This window comes from Conger conger, chromosome 10 (genome assembly GCF_963514075.1).
Source record: "Conger conger chromosome 10, fConCon1.1, whole genome shotgun sequence".
In the NCBI taxonomy this organism is placed as follows: domain Eukaryota; kingdom Metazoa; phylum Chordata; class Actinopteri; order Anguilliformes; family Congridae; genus Conger; species Conger conger.
This window is the reverse complement of record NC_083769.1, coordinates 29,219,719-29,238,950: the sequence shown is the minus strand read 5'-3', so window position 1 is coordinate 29,238,950 and position 19,232 is coordinate 29,219,719. Positions and strand designations below refer to the sequence as shown.

The window sequence follows — 19,232 nt, the reverse complement described above, 5'->3', positions numbered from 1 at the left end:
CCACATCCATACGCCATCAGAAATTAAACAATGGCAGCGTGAGATCAGAATAAATTCAGACTCATGCAGATTCATACTTGTGAATGTCACCTGGGCGACCTGTACAGGAAGTGGCATCTAATGGCACTGCTTGCCCTCTCCCTGACAGAGATTGGGACGGAGCGTGCCTGCTACCGGGACATGTCCTCCTTCCCCGAAACCAAAGCGGAGAAGTACGTCAACAAGATCAAGGGCAAGAAGTTCCTGCAGTACAACCGCCTGCAGCTGTCCCGGATCTACCCCAAAGGCCAGCGGCTCGACTCCTCCAACTACGACCCCCTGCCCATGTGGCTGTGCGGCAGCCAGCTGGTGGCACTCAACTTCCAGACTGCAGGTGAGCGAGGAGGGGAGCATGGAGGATGCTCAGTGTGCTGGATCCCTTCCACATCGCTAAGCTTTTAAACTGCGTGTTCTTGAAAACCTAACCCAGTTTGGTGTGTCTTCTAACATGTATGGATATCATGAAATTCATTGTACAGGCAAGTATTTGGAAATGAAAAGAAAATGGTAAAAGGTCACACATAGCAAGTCACCGGGCTTTTCACATGACACCATCACCGGTCTATTAATTTTGTGTTGAGTGCACGTACACCTGAGGTTGAATGTTTTATGTGATGGTGGAGCATTGTTCTGTATTAAGCATTGTCCGTTTCCTCTGCACATGCACGCACAAATGTATGCATTCACTCGATGTATGTTTTCACTCTCGTTCTGACATATCGCTTGCTCTCTGTTCCTCTCCCTCCAGATAAGCCCATGCAGATGAACCAGGCTCTGTTCATGCTGAATGGCCGGAGCGGATATGTGCTGCAACCTGCCATCATGAGAGATGAGAACTTTGACCCCTTTGACCGACACTCTCTACGGGGCCTGGAGCCCATCACCCTGCAGATAGAGGTACTCTCGCTGTCTCCCTCACTTCCACCGCCCAACTGCCACATAATTGTGCATCAACCACCAGAAACTGTTGGGATCTACCATTATCTCTTCTGTCAAAGGTGATGGCTAAAGCCAAAAACCTGCTGAATTGTAAATAAAACATGAAATCTTGAACATCAGAATTCTATCAACATAAGAACATATTTATCAACATATTTATTCCAGAACAGGCTTTTGCCTTACTGAATGTCCCCCAGCCTTCTATAGAAATGTGATGCTCCTTACTCACACTCGACTGGCTGTGGGCGGCTGTGGTCATGGCAGCGGTGTCAAAGTGCTTGCAGTACATTTACAGTAATGTTTACAACTTTGGCACACTCCTTTACTCTGCCCTGTGCCTTGCTTCCCACAGCTCTTCGCAGTTTGACCTCGTATTCCACAATGTTGTGACGCCTTTGCTCAGAGTTAACCCTGACTCTCTTCCTCTTTCTCTCGGTCTCGGTCATCTTTGTGCTAATTAAAGCTACACACTACTCCCTTCAGTCAAAATTCATATTCAATTCTTAACATTAATTCTCCTGAAATTCACACTTCCTCCTCACAATTCCACACTACTCTCCTCCTCTCTACTATGTTCTACACTATTTTCACCTGAAGTTAGAGAGGATAGGATCCTACAGTGTTCAGTGTTTAAACTTGGAGAAGAATATGTAACTCGGGTGTAGCTTTGCAGTGTGAATTACCTGTGTGTGCCAGGCTAGGCCTCTTCAGGATTCAGTGATTCAGGCCAAGCTTCTGAATGTGGTGTCTCTGTACTTGGGTGCAGGTGCTGGGGGCTCGCCACCTGCCCAAACACGGGCGTGGCATCGTGTGCCCGCTGATCGAGGTGGAGGTGTGTGGGGCGGAGTATGACAATGCCAAGCAGAAGACAGACTCTGAAGGTGAGGGAAGACCTTTCCTCCTGGGTCCTGTGGTTTCCAAGATATTCACTATGTAGCATCTAAGGGCTCCTTTCTGTCCACTGGACTGTTATGGAAACAGGATGAGGTTGTCAGAGTGGTCTAGAACATTGAATGTAAAATCTTTATCTTTTTTTTATTACACATTTAAGTTAATTGTAGCTAAATATTTTTGGGCCCAGAAAATCATTTTTTCAATTTATATATGTAAAAATAATTTTTTCTCTCTATATTCCTCTACTTTTTCTACCTTTCCATTCAGCTGACAACGGTCTGAACCCCATATGGCCAAGGAAGCCCTTCCTCTTCACTGTCTGCAACTCGGAGTTTGCCTTCCTGCGATTTGTAGTGTATGAGATTGACATGTTCAACGATCAGAACTTCCTGGCCCAGGCCACCTTCCCTGTCGCCGGCCTCAAGACAGGTACTGACTTGGCCCTGCCCAAGGAGCACTTGCTTAGGAGCAGGTTCTAGTGCGGCAGTACAGACAAGCCACTGACCCCGTCATTCTCCGGTCAAATAACATTGGCAATAAACGTTTTAAAGTTAAGTGCATGTCTATACTTTTCAACTGAGAAATGCACACTAACTTGAGTAAAGTTACTTGGATTCCCTTTAAAATATAATTTAAAATACATCCTCAGTATATTGCATATATAAATGTAATTAAGTCCATGGTTGTCTGTACAGGCTACAGGTCTGTCCCATTGAAGAACAGCTACAATGAGGACCTGGAGCTGGCTTCCCTACTGGTGCACATGGACATCCTCAGTGGCAGGGTAGGTGACATGACTCCTATCCCTATATCCCATCCTGAAATCTGGATCTATCAAGTTCTGGCCACTATATATTATGCTTTAGCTGGAGTCATCACCTCTCATTGGGCCCCCACTGACATAAGGCTGTCGCCTAATAGTGCTGTATTTTTAGTGCTAAAAAAAAAAAAAACATTTATTATTACTGACCCAAGTGATGTTTTTGTTTTTTCCACCTAGAAGTGAAATGGTGTGTGACTTCTGAGGCTTAAAGCAACTTCAGTCATATTGCTTCAATAGCAGTACAAGTCTACAGTTACATTAAATGACTACATTTAAATGAACCACTGGTGCTGTTGATCACATACTGTTGAGGTCAATGTGGTTTTGAATGAGGACCACTCATAACAGTAAACTACTCCAGATTTGTAGTAGCCTGTTTGTCTGTGTTCATTTTGGTGGTGGTCGTGTGGAGCGCGCTCTCACATTGCCCTTCTCTCACACAGCTGGAGAACGGGGAGGTGCTGAGTCCTCCTCTGGCTGCGTCTGTGGCGGCCCACGTGGGCAGGGACAGGCTGGGGGACACAGGCTCCACCTCCTCCACCGGCTCGGTCTCCTCCCTCCCCGCTTCCCCGGCCCAGGCCATGGGCTACCGTGGGCGCGAGGGTTCCTTCGAAGCACGTTACCAGTCGCCCCTGGATGACTTCCGGGTCTCCCAGGAGACGCTCCTGGACTCGGTCGATCCTCAGAACAGAAGGTGGGTCCAGCCGTCAGTGCTTGTGCGTGGCTGCGTATCTGGGTCCCCTTGAGTAGCTTTCAAGTATGGTGATTTGTGTTTTGTTCTGGTAAAATGAACTGCGTCAATGTTGAATTTGTCACCACATATTTATTAATACGACAAAATATTAATACGACTGGTGTGTACTGAATTTCCTTCCCAGGATGCCTCTGTTGAAACATTTGAGAGGCATACACAGTGCTTGTAGGAGAGTGTAGCTGGAGCAGTGATACCTGAGCTTGTTTTGTTCCCCTCTAGGTTAATTCGCAGGACCAGAGTTGGCGGTGAGAACCGGGTGTAGACCGAACAAGGCCCAAATCGAGGTCCTCTTGTAGTGATGATGTCACTGACTGCTGTGAAAGCTGTTTCTATGGAAACGTCACCGCTTTGGCCTACATTTCAGGCAGCTCTTCCTCTACTCTCTCCTTGGCCTCCCCAGAAAACTGCGCTAGAGGGAGTGTGGGTGGGGGAAAGCCATCGGTCACGGAAACTTTAAAAAAAGAAGTACAGCCTTTCATCTGAGTTGTTGTGAGCGAGCACTGTGCCACAGACACAACCACAGCAGGATTCTTCAGGTTGTTTTGGCATCAGTTTGACACGGATTCCAGGTTATTTTTTCCCTTTTTCCAGCTCATATATACATATATATATATATATATATATATAATAAATATATAAATATATTTATTCCAGCTTGCTGTCTGCCATTGAACGGCAACAGCAACAGCTGACCTGCTCTCAAAGAGCTTGTTTTTCATGTTTTTTATTTAAACTTCAATTTAAACTTTCACAATGTGATTTTTATTTTTAATTTACATGCGGGCATTTTGAGATGAGCATTCAGTCTGAGCCAACGCTGACCACTGACAGAGTCAGGCTGCAATATAACAATCGTGACAAGACATGGGGAAGAAAGCTCTGTCTGTCTTTAAGCAGCAACCATTGGAACAAGCAGGCACATCATCTCACATTGTTTTTAATTCTTCAACGAGTCAGATGCATGGTTGACTGACCGGTTACTGTACTCTTGCACGCCTGGTAGATGCCCAGGGTGATTTGAAAGGTAAAGTAGAGGAAAAAAAACAATAAGGCATACAGTTCCAGTTGTAAATGATCCATTTACAAGATACTGCATTTGGTTAATCAAATCAGTTCATATTAAAGGCTGTTGAACTGCTCAACAAAGACGGAAGAATATAGAATAGAAAAAACAGGAGACTTGCGTAAATACCGTATTAGTTTAAAGAGATGTGAACTGAGAATTGCGTGTTTGTACATGCAAACTACCTTGTCTCGTACTTTAACGTTATTCACTTTGTGGACAATATTGACTGATTTTACTGAAAGAGCCCAGATTTCAGACTGCGAGCACGCTATAGGCCAAGCGCTGGTGTTGTGGGCATTTGAACAGCGCTACATTGAGTCAAAGAGCCTGCTCTTTTTCAGTTTCTACATTTTGAACATAATCAACAGTTCTCAATCATAGTGCAGTGCTTCATGCGTTTAATTTCCAAGACTAACTGCTGTGTGTGTGTGTGTGTGCGTGTGTACCTTTCTGCCCTTTGTCATGCTGTCCCTTTTTCTCTTGAGGAGAACTGGATCATGATAAAAATGCAAATATGTCCTTGTTGTCCAACCTTCTACAATCTTCTATGTACGTTACCCCAGTGATAGCCAAAGCCATTTTATTACCACTTGATTTTTGACTTTGGAATATGAAGTCTATGCTTGAGGGGGAATATTTTTTTAGCTGTTCAGAAAAAAGATTGTGAAGGGACACAATTTTAGCTGTGACATTGTGTTCCACATGTTGCTCGTAGGTGCCTTGGAGTATGCCTTTTTATTTTGTTTTTAACATTTAGCTTGTTGAGGGCTTTTTATTTTTGACAATATGCGACTGTTTTAAGACTGACACCCTAGTCATTCTATGCAGTTTGTGCAGAATGATTTGGCTGTCTTCAGTCACACACAGTATGCTAAAAATGAGTACCAAGCTGAGCAAAGTGTTTTATTGAGCTATAAGTAAAGGCAATTTGTTCCGAAAGGGATGGTTCACGTTGTACAGTAAAATATATATTCCGGCTTTATTGTATGTTTTCATTTAAGCCAGACTGTTCTCAAGTGTTATGAAGAATATTTTAGATACAGAATTTTCAGATTACCTGCAGGCTTTACATGGGGTTACAGATTTGTGGTTTAGAGTAAAATACACTTAAAGTAACTCCAAAGAACAGGAACAGTATGCCTCCAGAGGTTGTACCAAGGTAATTACCTAATTCAATGGAATAAGCAACCTGAGACTGCTACATTCAAGCAAAGAAAACAAAATGGATAATCTTGCTTGGAATTGCGAATAAATGCAATATAATTGTGTTGCTGTGAATTTGATCTCACTGTACAAGCTGATTTGGATTTACATGTAGTGACTTTATAAAATTTAAACCACGGCACCTGTAAATGTCCCAATACCAACCATTGTAAAGCGGAAAGGCTGCAGGAACTTCTGCTAATATGTAAAATGTCCTTCAGCCCACAAAACTATCCAGGCTCATGAAAAGCAAACTAAAACTGAAATATTTTTTTAAACTCTAGAAAGCAAGCTATTCCTTTAATATTGCAAATAGGATTATTTAATAAAAGGGACCACCATCAATCTTTGCATTTGTCCCTGTATCTGTGGCAAAGTGTGCATTTAAAAAAAAAATGTTATGCAATGATATACTTGATGGCAGTGGATGATTTGTGTTCACATTTCATATGCTGCACAAGGAAAGCCACCCTGGGGTGGGGTTCAAGTTGCAGTATATTGCAGTAACAACCTTCTGCCAGCAGATGTCACCATATCATGCATGTAGCCCCTGGAATTTGCATCAAGATCAGCCATTCTGTAAAGGAACAGTGTTTGCTCTTATGCTGACTTATTGTGTTTTAAAAAATAATTTTTCATTAATCTGTCAGTGGAGTGTCACGTCTTATGCAGCAACCTGAAATCTGCATTCCCCATCTCCACAGTGTGGAATGGAATGGGATTGTTGTTTCAAGACTCTTATTGTATTTTAAGTGTTTGATTTTACTAGTGAGAGACCCAGAAGAAACATTCTGCCAGAGGAACAATCAATCTGTGGAGATTACTGCTCTCGTACTAAAGACGAGAAGAAATGTTGGGGGTGTGGAGAAGGCAAAATGTTTGAAAGTCAGCCATACAGCTTTAAACATTTGTATAGTAATATGTAAACTGGGTAGCTGAGCTGCACTGGACTAGTAACTACAAATAAAAATGTGTCAGCTATTACAACTGAATTTCCATGAAAGCCATATGGTTTCGGTTTAGTGAAAACCAGTTTGTGGGCTGTTAAAATCCCCCTCTTTGGGGGAATAAAAAAAAAAAAAAAAAAAGATATCTTTTTGCCATCCCATCATGCCAGTTTTGATTTTACAGCAAATAAAAACCCAGATTGTTTTGCTTTACTTGGTCCATTGACCTGCGTAGAGTGGACTGAATAATGAAAACTACACTCAGACTGGGATACATGAGAAACCCACAGGCTTGTTACACTATGTTCAGAAGACGCCTTATGTATTTGACCCTCTTTCAGACTTCCTACCGCTGTCCAAACATTCCATTCTGTGTGCGGGCAGCGGGGAGGCGGACCCACCTCCCCATGCCAGCCCTGGCTTCCTGTCATGCACTCCTTTGGTTGAATACATGTCTGTCTGTGATGTAGGAGTTAGTGCATGTGAACGGAAACAGGCTTTTCCCCAACTCTGCCGTCGCTGACCTGTCTATCTTTCTTGTGCCTCTGTACATACGACTGAGATTTCCTGTTCAAATGTTTTTTGTTTTTTTTTTGGTTACTGACATTCTATTTACAAACAAAGCCTTTCTGTAATGTGCCTAAGCTATGGGGGGGAAAATGTTACAAGTATAAATTTTAATTTTCCCTTTCATATGATACATATTCAAGCCTGAAAATTAAAGTACTTATTCAACAATTGCTATGTTTTTGTCCAGTTTATTTTCAACTGTGCAATTGGTCGATTATGGAGACGTAGTAGAAAAACACTCATTCGGTTCATGTTTTATTCTGCAAATAGTGTGATCCGTAAAAATGGAAACAAGCCTTGGTAAATTTCAAATCCGGTAAAGCTTACCTATTTCTTTTCTTTCTTTTTTTACGTTAAGTTCCAGAATCCAAGATAAGAATACAGCTGTGCTGAAGTACTGGTTGCTAAAAATTTAAAATACAGTAAACATGTCCTAGACATACTTTTCAGTCATGAATGAAACCCCTTTGCTCTTGTTTCTGTCATGCACTCCATCTTCCTGACGAATGGTTCTTTCTGCAGTGTCATGATCCTCTTCATTGGATTGACTTGGTCAATATCCATCCCATTTGTGCGCTCCATGTTGGCCAGTGCTCTTGCCCGTCCCTCTCCCCATGAAGCAGTCAGTCTCTCAGTGGCCGGACAGCCATGTGGATGGGGGGAGGAGTGTCTCAATCGCCCAGACAGGGGAACTCTGGTACTCTTTCACAAAGAGACTTCAGAGGGGGGTTGGGATTATTTACGGTCTCCAGCAATACAGTTGTCTGCTGTCATTTTGAAAGCTCCCAAAAAGGCTATCTTCTAACCACAGGTCTCATCCTTGGGGCACCGCCTACTCTTCAATCTGTACCTGAAATGCACACATTACATTATTTCCACAGAACAATCTGTACTGTGACGGCACCTCTTGGGATAATTCCAGAGGTGATCACCCCCCCTCCATTTCCCATCTGAATTGTGGACAATTTCAAATTTAATCCAGCAATGTAAAATACCCCAGACTGGATCAAACTCCTTCTAGAATGGTGCTGGCACAATGAATGCACAACGGTGCCTGTCTGGACATGCTGTGCATAATGTCTGTTTTCTACAGCATGCTCTCACAGTCTCACAGGCAATAAAAAAACAAAAAGTGGCACAAACTCTTTAGTATTATTACTTGGCAGACGGTGCTCTTTGATGCACTTTTAAGATTTTAGCCATTTTCATTGATACAGTGAATGTGTTAAGGTCTGAGACCATCATTACCATCTCAGCCTAAATTTTCTGCTTGAGATAATGGCAGGCACTGACACAATGACCATACCACCAACCTAAATAAATTGTATCCTGAACATTGTGAAATTGTCATAAAGGGTGAGCCATTCTTTCATACTCGCACGCACTCTCCTAAAAACACTCAACACAGCTGAAGACTCACCTTGCTTGGGATTCACAGACTGGGAATTGGTGGCCAGTGCAGTGTCATTAATCAAGACCGCAGCATCAGCGGTTGCTTTGTTCTGCTGCTCCTTCACAGCCCTTTGGTCCTGCAGTACTGGCTCTGCTGTCGCTGCCACCTCGCTCTCCAGCAGCGAGGGCCCCTGTGTGGCGAACCAGCGGCGGACCTGCTCCTCGCTGAGCCCGCTCAACTCCACCAGCCCCTTCACGTGCTCCTCCTCCAGTTTCCCATGCAGAGACAAGTGATCCTTCAGCACGGTGCTTTCAGCCTTCTCTCGGTCCTTCCTCTCCTCTGCCATCTGCTGGTAGCTCTCCAGCCACTTGAGCTGCCCGTTCTTGTGGCTGTAGCGGGCATCGCCAAACCAGCGCACCACCTCTGCTCGCGGTAGCCCGCTTCTGGCAGAAAGATCGTCATGCTGGGCGCTGTTGGGCCAGCGGGCTCGCACAAAAAACTGCTTGAGCAGATGAAATGGGTCGGGCAAGTTCTTTCCATCACTGGAGGAGGTGGATGGCGGTGGAGTCGTTTGGCTCTCCACCTTTGCTGCCTGGGCACTCTCAGGTTCAGCCCCACTGGACTCTGTCACCTTGAGCATCTTCAGGTTAATTTTTATGGGGTTGACTTTGGGTGTGGAGCAGGATGCCTCGTCCTTGTGTTTCTCTTCCTTGACGTGTTGCTGTGAGGATGTCTGTGGAGAATCCTCCATGCCGCATTTCGCCTCGGCATCCTGCTCAGTGAGATTGTCTTCCTCTGCCCTCTCCGCCTCCTCTTTCTTTTTCTCAGCTGCTGCCTTCTTCCGGCGCTCTGAAAACCAGCCGTCGATCTCACGTCGGGTCATTTTTGTCTCGGCACGCAGCCGGCCCACCTCTTCCTCTGAGGGCGAGGGGTCCTGGCCAAAGCTGGCCTCTAGAGCACGCACCTGCTGGGGGTCTCGTTCCTTGTAACGGATGGCTGTGAAATCGGGGGTCTGTTGCCGTGGAGCTCGGCGGGTTGGGGTAGATGGAGACATTTGCTGCTGCTGTTGCCGTGGAGGGCTTTGTGCAGACTGATTGGCTTTGGGGCTTTCGGAGGAGCTAGGGCTGTCAGCAAGGTCCAGCAAAGAGTTCCCGCTGAATAGGCCTCCTACACCAGAGCGCGAACCCTTAAGGTTGCGGTAGTGGTAGCGCCGGTCGCTGAACCACTTACGCACTTCACGCACAGTAAGTCCAGTGATCTTAGTGAGCCTCTCCACCTCCTCCTGCCCGGGGAACTGGCAACGGATGAAGCTCTGCTTGAGGGCACTCAGCTGCTCCTGTGATTTCTTGTTCTTGTAGAAACTAGGGTCCAAGAAACTACTGGGGAGTGTGCGAGAGCTGTGGCTAACACTGAGGGCTGGTGGCTGCAAGTCTGTCACCTTGCTGATGCTGTTGTTACTACTGTTGCTGCTATTGTTGTTTGTACTGCTGGTACTACTGGTACTGATGCTTGTACTGCTGGTGCTGCTGTTATTATTGCTGCTGGTATTACTTTTACTGTTGTTGTTGTAGTTGTTACTGCTACTGCTTCCGGTAATGCTAATAACACTGGTGTTTCTACTGATGCTATTACTAGTAATGACACTGCTGGCAATGTTGCTGGTAATGACAGTGCTGCCACTGCTACTGCTTCCAACCGTGCCCACAACCATGCTAAGGCCCTTGTCGGCAACCAGAGCAGCGGCGGGCCTGGCTTGCATCAGAGGCTTAGTTGCTGCTTGGGGTTTTGGGGTGACCGCCAAGGCAACGGGGGCACTGCTGACTTGGATCCCGTTGGCCATCACTGGTTGGGTGACGATCACCCCTCCCTGGCCCATCAGGCTACCCTGCAGTATTTGTGGGATGCCGCTGGGGCCCAGGGAGGCCGGTAGGACCGTGAAGGTGTGCTGGGAGGAGGTGTGGTGACTGTGGCGCTGCTGCTGCGGCGTGGGGGGAGCAGTCTGTATGATGGTGTTGAACATCTTTCTGCGGGCGTCCTCAATCTCCTCTGGCGACCAGCTGATTCCCTGCTTGAGCCGCTGTGCTGTAAACCAGATCTTGATCTGCTCCTCCGGGTATTTGGTGACCACGGTGAGATAGCAGAGCTCGGCCTTGGTGGGGTACGGAAACTTGCTGAAGGAGGTCTTGAGGAAGCTGTTGGTGTCCATGGCAGCGTTGTAGGTTGGGATGCTGCTCAGGGGGATCATCACCTTTGGTAGGTTCCTAGAGTTGCTGGTGGAGGTTGATGTGGAGGCTGAGATGGGGGCTTGCTGATGAATAGTCCGGTTCTGCACCATGGACACCACCTGCGTGATTCCGGTCTTCAGCACAGGCAGTGTTCCTGAGCTATTCACAATCTGTATGGCTGAGGGGACAGTCACCTTACTGGGTCCTCCGTTGTGGACAATGGTGGGCACATGCGTCACTGTAGGCATGTCTTTCTTCTCCGCCTCCTTGTTGGCAACAGAGTCCAGGCTCTGCTCATCTGCTGTATGGGACACAACAATTCTCTTGAGTTCAGACTTACCCTTGAGCATCTTCATGATGGGAGTCTTGGTGATGGAGATTTCAGATTCCTTTGACCCCTCGCCAAAAACCAAGCTCTGCTCCACTGTGAGCCTCCGGTCTCGCCTCCTTACTTGCAGAGTGGTGGCTGCTGAACTGGGGTGAGCTCGGGCATTGTGTAGCGCCAGTCCTTCAAACTTTTGAGTGGAAACCCCGCAGTCCACGCAATGGAAGCTGGGTTCAGCCCGGAAGTCAGCGTGTCCACTGTAGACATGGTCCAGGAAGAGATTTAAGTCTTGGGATTCAAAACCGCATGGTCGGCAGATGTAAGTGCCTAATTCCTCAAGTGCATTGTCCCCATCTGGCCTGGAGGGGTCAATTACCTCCTGGGTGCCCTGTTCACATGTCTCTTCCCCAGAGAGGGAGCTACTGTCCTTGCCTGGATGTGACAAACAGTCTGGTGGATCACCCTCTGGCTCCACCTCCTCTTGCACATGCATGGATTTCAGTGGGATCATGCAGGGGGTGGTGGATTTTCTCTTGCTGGCCATGGCTTTGAAAGACACAGATGAATGTGAAATGGCAAAAGGCTAAGATGTTTAATGCAGTCTGATGTTGTGCACTCAGGTTTCCATCAAGCACCAGCCATGGGTAACAGGTGGTGTAGCTACATGAACTTTGGTGATCTTTGCAGCTGGGTCCACACTTTGGGTGGTGGTAAAAAGCAGAAAAAGGCACCTATAGGGGTAAAGAGGGAAAAGGGTGATAGTCAATTCTACATACATATTTCTGAAACAATTATTTGCAGTAAATGAAAGCTTTCATCTGTAGTTTCAAGTGGATTATCAGCCATACCTACTAATATTACACCCTCAATTTGCCTCTTGCATCTATGGCCTCAAACTTTATATTGTAAGATTTTGTTTTGTTGTCTAGTACAGCAATCATATATAGTCACCTCCAAAAGTATCGGAACAGCAAGGTGAATTACTGTTTTTGCTATAAGAAAGGCAAGATTAGAATTTGAGAAGAAGTACAGAGATGAGCCACAATAGTCATGGAACAAAGTTTTATTAACTGATGAGACCAAGATTAACCTCCCCCAAAGTGATGGAAGGGCAAAAGTGTGGACCAGCACTAATCTTTATTGATGATGTGACTCATGATGGTAGCAGCAGGATGAATTCAGAAGTCTCCAAAATCATGTCTGCCAACTTACAGAGAAATGGGCCCAAACTAATTGGGAGGAACAGAGAAAAGTGGAAGGTTTTAGACTGGGCAAGTCAATCACCAGATCTTAACCCAATTGAGCATGCATTTCTCCTGAAGAGGAGATTCATGGGGAAACCCCCCCCCCCCCCCAAGACAAATATCAACTGAAAGAGGCTGCAGTAAAAGCTTGGAAAAGCATTACAAAAGAAGAATGTAGAATGTGATGTAGTTATTGTTATTTACTTTTATTTACTTAAAGGTACAATATGTAATTTCTTACTTCTAATGTTCAAGAGAGGAACTGCAGCAACTTCTCTGTGAACACGCTGACGTTGAAACCCCCCCGCACAATTGGCTGTGGCAATTAGAACCAATTTTCAACCAATGAGCTATACAAAATAGGGGGTGCCGACAGAGGGTGAGTCAACATTTCAGTGAGCCTTTTTCAATGATCAGAAATGGTCTTGTAACAGTTTTTAAAAATCTTAGCTATTGTACCTTTGAATACTCTCAGTTCTAATACTTTTTCTCACCTAATGATTGGACGGTCTGATACCAAAGGTGCTATATTTTAAGTAGTTTAATACATCTAGGTGTAAATACCAGGAAATAAAAGCTGAAATTCTGAACTCCTTTGGATTTAGTAGGCTAAATCTAATAATGGTTTTGTCATATTTATTTGAGGACCGGTTTATGTTTTGTTACACTACAGAAGTGGAATTTCACAAGGCAAATTAATAAGAGTAAGCGAAACGGATAACCACAACCACAGTATTGTAAATGAAAGTACATTCCACTATACCCAGTTTACCCAACTTTACACTTTAATACGGGTTCAGGAATGTGACTGTGCCTTTGCTTTTTAACCAAGCTAAAATGTCATGATATGTCAGTGACTGAACAAAATGTCCAAGCTCTGAGTCAGAATTTCCGCCTGCCAGGGTGATGTCTGCTCCAGCCCACCGCCTTCTGTAGGTTTTTTCACATCAAAGAATCTTCCAGTACTTTTCAGAGGGCAGAGTGAAAGCCAATTATCTCAATGAACAATGGAAATATCCATTAGAAAAGGGGCTGTTACTTAAACGGTCATTTAATGATCTCTGCTTCACTACGTGACATATTTGCCTAACATGGCTCACCATGAATTTTTAATGTCGTTTTTTTATCTTCGTTGAGATGACTGCTAGAAGAGGACTCAATCATGGGATCACCCTCTCACAGCTATCCTTAATTTTGCACTCCACCGCCAGCATTAACATAAGAGTGGTCCTGGGTCACCAAGAAGACGCTTTAAAGTCTTGCCTCAAGTCTGCCTTCCTGGCAAAGATCTAGGTCAGCGCCATCTTACTCTCTAATCCCAGCTGGACACATCCAATGCACGCATTCACTCTACCAGAAAGGTCATGGTAAATTTAATCAGCCTGCCGTTAACCCGCAGAGAGCCGTTGACGGGAAAGGGGTAAAGGTCCACACAGGTTAGCTTTTTGCGGTCAGAGAGTACAAGCCTACAGGCCACCCATTCCTCCCATCCTCCTTAACACAAAACTCACGGATGAACAAAAGGCCTTTAAGCGAAAAGCCAACTGATTTCATACAGTTTTGTAAGCACTATGAATGATACATAGCAAACAGGCCTACAGTTGTGTTCAAGAAAAACAACAGACCCAACTGTCATGACATGCACGCTGCTTGTTCTGAGTAATTGACTGATTCATTGAAAGGCGCGTGCACAATAATAGCAGTGTGGAGTTTAATTAATTCTGTGAAAAAACAGGTGTCATTAATTGTCCTTTATTAAGGCAGAAGGGAAGCAAATGTTTCACACATTGTTATGAAATATATTTCCTTCTGAATTGCTAAGTAAAATGGGCCGTTCCAAACATTGTTATAGGATGCTCAGCTAAAATGATCTCATACGCTTTAAAATGGCAACAAAAACCCGAAACAAGTGGAAAAAAACTAGATTCAGCTGTAAATTATGTTGATGCAGAATAGAACACATTTTTTGCCTAAATGGCTTTCAGTCATCAAGGATCCAAAGTATCAAATGAGCCTCAAACGATCATGCTGCCGCCATATATGCTGTAGATATGGATGGATCACTTCAAGGGTTGTTTCTCCTGAATAATTGAATAATACTGAACCCAATGGAAAAATTATTCTGGAGAAAAAACCCTGCAGCATATCTGACAACAGCATGATGGTTTGAGGTTCATTTGATACCTTGGACCCTTCTACAGTGACAATTACTTTATTTCAAATCTGGGGTTAGAATCAGAATCTGGAACTTCAATAACAAACTCAAGCGATCCCATACAGAAACCCAAAACACTCAATTATCTAGTGAGCATGTACTAGGTTTCAAACTCATTAAACCAGGAGTCAAAATATTGTGACAGGTCTGTGAATTTCCCAAACAGATCCATGTGAACCTACATGAGTGTTTATCTAGCAACAGACCTACACAAATGGTCAACCCACCAGCTGTGGGAATGGCTTTGAATAACAACAGTTAAATGAAGCCAGGAAGTAAAATTAGGTTGCACATTAATTAGGACACTGCAAGTGCGACATGATTAGAATAAAGACCAGTCAGGACACCCTGCAGATTCAAACTCATCATCACCCCAGACTGATGCACAGGGCTAGCTAATTTAAATACACTCTAACTAGGTGGCTCACGGTGACTACTGATATTGCTCAGACTCAAGACTGCAAACTGCACTTGAACCGATATCCACTATTGCCGACAGCTTTTACCAAAGGGATGCAAAACCTTTTTAAAATATGAGACACTATTGATTTTCAGCATCTCACAGAGTCTTCTTTTCATTCTCATAAATACAATGAAAATACATACATTTATCATACTAGGAGATCATTAATAGATGTATGAAGGGTTGTTAGGGACAGAGTGAGAGTCTGCCTCAGTCTAGGGAACACAATGTTCTATTGTAGGGAGAGCTGCCCTAAAGGCCAGGGTAAGACTCTGAAAACAAAGATCAGCTGTGAAGTTTACAACAGCCAAGACTGGCACATTGTTGTGATTTTGGTACAGGTCAAAGGATTTGTCTGTGAGGCTACCAGCAGATACCTTGAACTGGAAAAAATAGGCAAGGAGCTGAACAGGAGAGCAGGCTGGATGACGGCATAGAAAGCAGAAGGGCACGTGGCAGTATCAGGGACAGTGAAGTAGACCCTACTGACAGTACAGTAATGCGACTAGGTTTTATTTTATAAAATTGCCCATTGGTGTGGAAGGCATGTTATAGCGCACCGTTTCTAGTGGCTAGCACAAAAGGTTTTGGGGAGGGTGGCGTGTACCAACCATCACACATTTCTGAGCCCGTGGGAAGGGGGAAAAGTCTGGGGGGTTGGGCAAGAGCATTCTGGGAGGGGGGGGGGGCATTGGTGTAGTTCCAGGGGAAGCAGCGAGGTGTATCAGCAAGGAATGTTCTACCCTAATAGCCACCCCCCCCACACACTGCACACAATCACAACATCCTCTCCTCCTCAGCTCTCTCAAAAGCCTCTGGAATGTTCCACTCTGAACTGAACTTCAAATGGACAGCCAGGGAAAGGCTACAGCTCCAGTCATGTTAGAAAATGGTATTCATTTTATAACATTACCACAGGTGTTCATTTTCTAGCTCCTGCCAATTCACTCACTCCTTGTATTCAGTCAACAGCACTGACAGCCGATCAGGGGTAAGGGATCCGGGCATTGTAGCTGAGGGTCTTAAGTCTGAATATTACATCTTTAATAAAGGAATGACATACAAATTGGGAAATACCTGCAAGCAATACAGATGTTTTGCAAGAACAACAAAAACTATGTAAGCAACCTCCACATAGGCCTATGTTGTTTTGAATATGACTACTTTAATAAATCCTTCTGGATGGAAAATCTTATGAGTATGTCTTGTCCTGGCAGTGAACTCAAAAACATATCATCATGTTCTTTATGCCTCTATGCATGTACAAGCATGCGTTGTGTGTCAATTATAGCAGCTGAATGCTACAGAGAAGCAATTTGCCTTCATGACTAATTCTGAAAATGCTGAGACCTCAGGTTTTTTCAGCGATGCAGTTTGAATACCATGCACTGTACTCCCGGTCTGTCTGTTGGTCTGTCGTTCTGAGCATCTGCACAGCATTCTTGGTGCAGCATGGAGCCCTTTTCTCTCTCTCCCTTCCCTGAGTAAGTTTGTCCTGGCCCGCTGGGAGACGGGTTAGTGTCAGCACTGGCGTGTTACGGTTTCCATGGCAACTACCGCCCCCAACCCCACTTCCACACCCCCCCCGAACACCACACACTCACACCCATATGTGCAAAAGTCGACTACACCGACAGGTTTCCTGACTCTTGCAGCTTTGCTTTTCCACGGTCCGCTGGGAATGACGACTCCGTGTTCGAGTGTTGGTCTGGTGGGTTCGCGTGCTGTACGTGTCCCTTAGGTGTGGCTGACAGTGGGAGCGAGCTTGTGAGTGATCGGCCTTCTCTTTCCGGCTGCCCAGAGCCCAGCCCTGCGTGTTCTATTTGTGTGACTGACTGGCTTGGTTCACTGGGGAGACGGACTGTTCTCTCTTTCACTTGGTAATTGGTGTAAACAAGTTCTGCCTGTACAGAATGGCCACCTTCTGGAGCACAGGACAGACCTCTGCCCTACAGAAGACACTGATACTCTCCATCTTTCGAATAGTCCGCCTTTCCAAGCACTGATTTTGTGTTCTATATTCTTTGTTCAAGATAAATGTCTCGGCCTGTAACTTATCTAGGCCAATAGCTTACATTTTTAAAAAATTAATGCATTGTATTAAAGGCAAATATGCTTGAGCTCTATGCTGTTTTTGGAGAGAGGGATGCCATAATTCTGTAGCCAGCACTTCAAGTGTTAACATTGTTCAAAAGAAAAAAATGGCGTAGCACTGTGCTGTCCAACCTAAAATGGCTGACATCACAGTCTCCGAACCAACGAGGAGCCACAATGTCGGCTCTTGCAGACCAAACCCTTTTGGCTTGCAACAGAGGGACTCTCTCCTTAATCTGTTCTATAAAAATCTTTTGTAATTAAATTGCCATTGCATTGCCTTCATTAGGGTTGTCTGATACATGGTGAGTAACCAATAAAGGTCCAGCACACATGAAGAAGACTGAAAAATAAATGAAAATGAACCCTCATCATGCAAAGTTATTATTAAAATATTTTGTTTTAAGTTCTGCTCTCCATACTGCTGTTAGGTACACTGCTTTGAGGAAATATTAGCCTAGATCTTTGGCTTTATACTGTTATCATTGTACAATAGGGAAAGAAGAGGATTATATGAACTGCCATCCAAAGGACAGCATAGCCAAGCAATGCAGTATCATAACATTGAGAGATAACTACATCAGCATAAACATAGTACAACTGACTCTAAAAATTGCAGTGATCATCACCATCAATATTTGAAATAACCCTTTATCCACTGATAAAGTGCTATTAATGCGACTGTTTGTAAAGAGGCAAAGTGAGGAACCGAGGAAGGCCAAAGTTTCAATCTCTGAATGGGCTGAGAGACACTTTTTTCACCTGCCTACGAAAAGGCAGACAGTGGCATTGCAGCAGCACTACTGCACAGGAGGGGAGTCACAAACTAGTACTGTGTACAAAGTGCAGTGCACCCCAAAATCACTTGCCTTCCGTTTTAAAAACGGGAGGGAGCACTGAAATGTGGGTGAAGTTTCATTACATAACAAACTGGTTGATGTATGGCTGGGGTGCTTATGTAGAGATCAAACAAGCTTTAGGCACAAGAAAGATTTTCAAAACAGTGAAAATGTGAGGGGAAACAAAAAATGTTAAATAAAAGCTGAACTATAAACTAATCTAGAGGATCACAGCAATTAATTGAAATTGGAAAAAAAGGCCACAGCTCAGAATCTGAAACATCTCAAAATAATTTGATTTTTGTAGCATAACATCAGCTCGACCTTTAGAGATGGGCCTAAGCTGCAAACATTTAACTTCCTACTTCAGATTTATAGCTAGATAGTTCCATATAACCTTATTGCTAGTAACAGCTACATAGTTCACACTAGACAAGGTATTAGGAAGCTATTCATACAGTTTATAGCTACCTCAAAAAAAAAAAAAAAAACACGCCCCTTTTGAACACAATGGGAAACTAAATAGTAAACACTATATAACGTTATGAATGTAATAAAAAATAGATCATATGATATTCACCATACGCACAAGTTAGACTAGCTAAGTTACACGTTGTCGTTTTAGTTAAGTTACGACAGGGACTAAGTTAAAGTTAATGCGTTAATGGTCCAGATTCCAAAGTTATCAAATTATAATATTTCCAGTGTCAAAAAAATAACTATTTATACCGTTATAGCTAACGTCAATTCTCAGCAAGCTGACAGCACAGATATAATGGGATGTTATAAGAAACTGGTAATGTTAAGGTACCTTTGTGTCAGGTGATACACCAGCATTAATCACAAACTACAGAAGATTCAATGTGAATGCGCATCGGAAATATGACAGATGACTGTCGAAATGTAGTTTCCAAACGTTATCAAGCCTGCGCTTTACTGCTGAAGTTTCGATTACTCGTGGAGTTAGCGACGGGACTACCTAGCTAGTTAGCAGCAATCTTGGCATGATGGACTAGCTACATATCCCAAGGGGGGGCTATGTCTCCCAAAAAATAGACTCTCGCCTGCCCCCCCCCCCCCTCTTACTGTCGCCATTTTACTCAGGCGACTCCATGTAGCTACGCTAGATGCACTGCCTTGCACCTTGGAGCAAAACCTCTTAGCAAGCTAACACAACTTTGTGAAGGTAAAACTCCGTA

At 44.3% G+C, this 19,232-nt stretch overlaps 2 protein-coding genes across 4 annotated transcripts in view; one reads left to right on the top strand and one right to left on the bottom strand.

The window, feature by feature from the left end:
* The window catches only part of plcg1 (phospholipase C, gamma 1), a 30,843-nt gene extending 23,438 nt beyond the window's left edge, over positions 1 to 7,405 (top strand). The window contains exons 27-33 of the mRNA XM_061257773.1: positions 149 to 373; positions 788 to 936; positions 1,745 to 1,859; positions 2,140 to 2,301; positions 2,568 to 2,656; positions 3,139 to 3,389; positions 3,669 to 7,405. Of these exons, the coding sequence (XP_061113757.1) occupies positions 149 to 373; positions 788 to 936; positions 1,745 to 1,859; positions 2,140 to 2,301; positions 2,568 to 2,656; positions 3,139 to 3,389; positions 3,669 to 3,711 (1,034 nt within the window). The 3' untranslated portion in view covers positions 3,712 to 7,405. The remainder of the gene's footprint in view (positions 1 to 148; positions 374 to 787; positions 937 to 1,744; positions 1,860 to 2,139; positions 2,302 to 2,567; positions 2,657 to 3,138; positions 3,390 to 3,668) is intronic.
* A 2-nt stretch (positions 7,406 to 7,407) lies between these two features.
* The window catches only part of zhx3b (zinc fingers and homeoboxes 3b), a 20,786-nt gene continuing 8,961 nt past the window's right edge, over positions 7,408 to 19,232 (bottom strand). For all 3 annotated transcript variants that reach the window (XM_061257768.1, XM_061257769.1, XM_061257767.1), the window contains exons 2-3: positions 8,656 to 11,909; positions 7,408 to 8,085 (exon numbers count right to left, since the gene is read on the bottom strand). In XM_061257768.1, the coding sequence (XP_061113752.1) occupies positions 8,075 to 8,085; positions 8,656 to 11,722 (3,078 nt within the window). In that variant the 5' untranslated portion in view covers positions 11,723 to 11,909 and the 3' untranslated portion in view covers positions 7,408 to 8,074. The remainder of the gene's footprint in view (positions 8,086 to 8,655; positions 11,910 to 19,232) is intronic.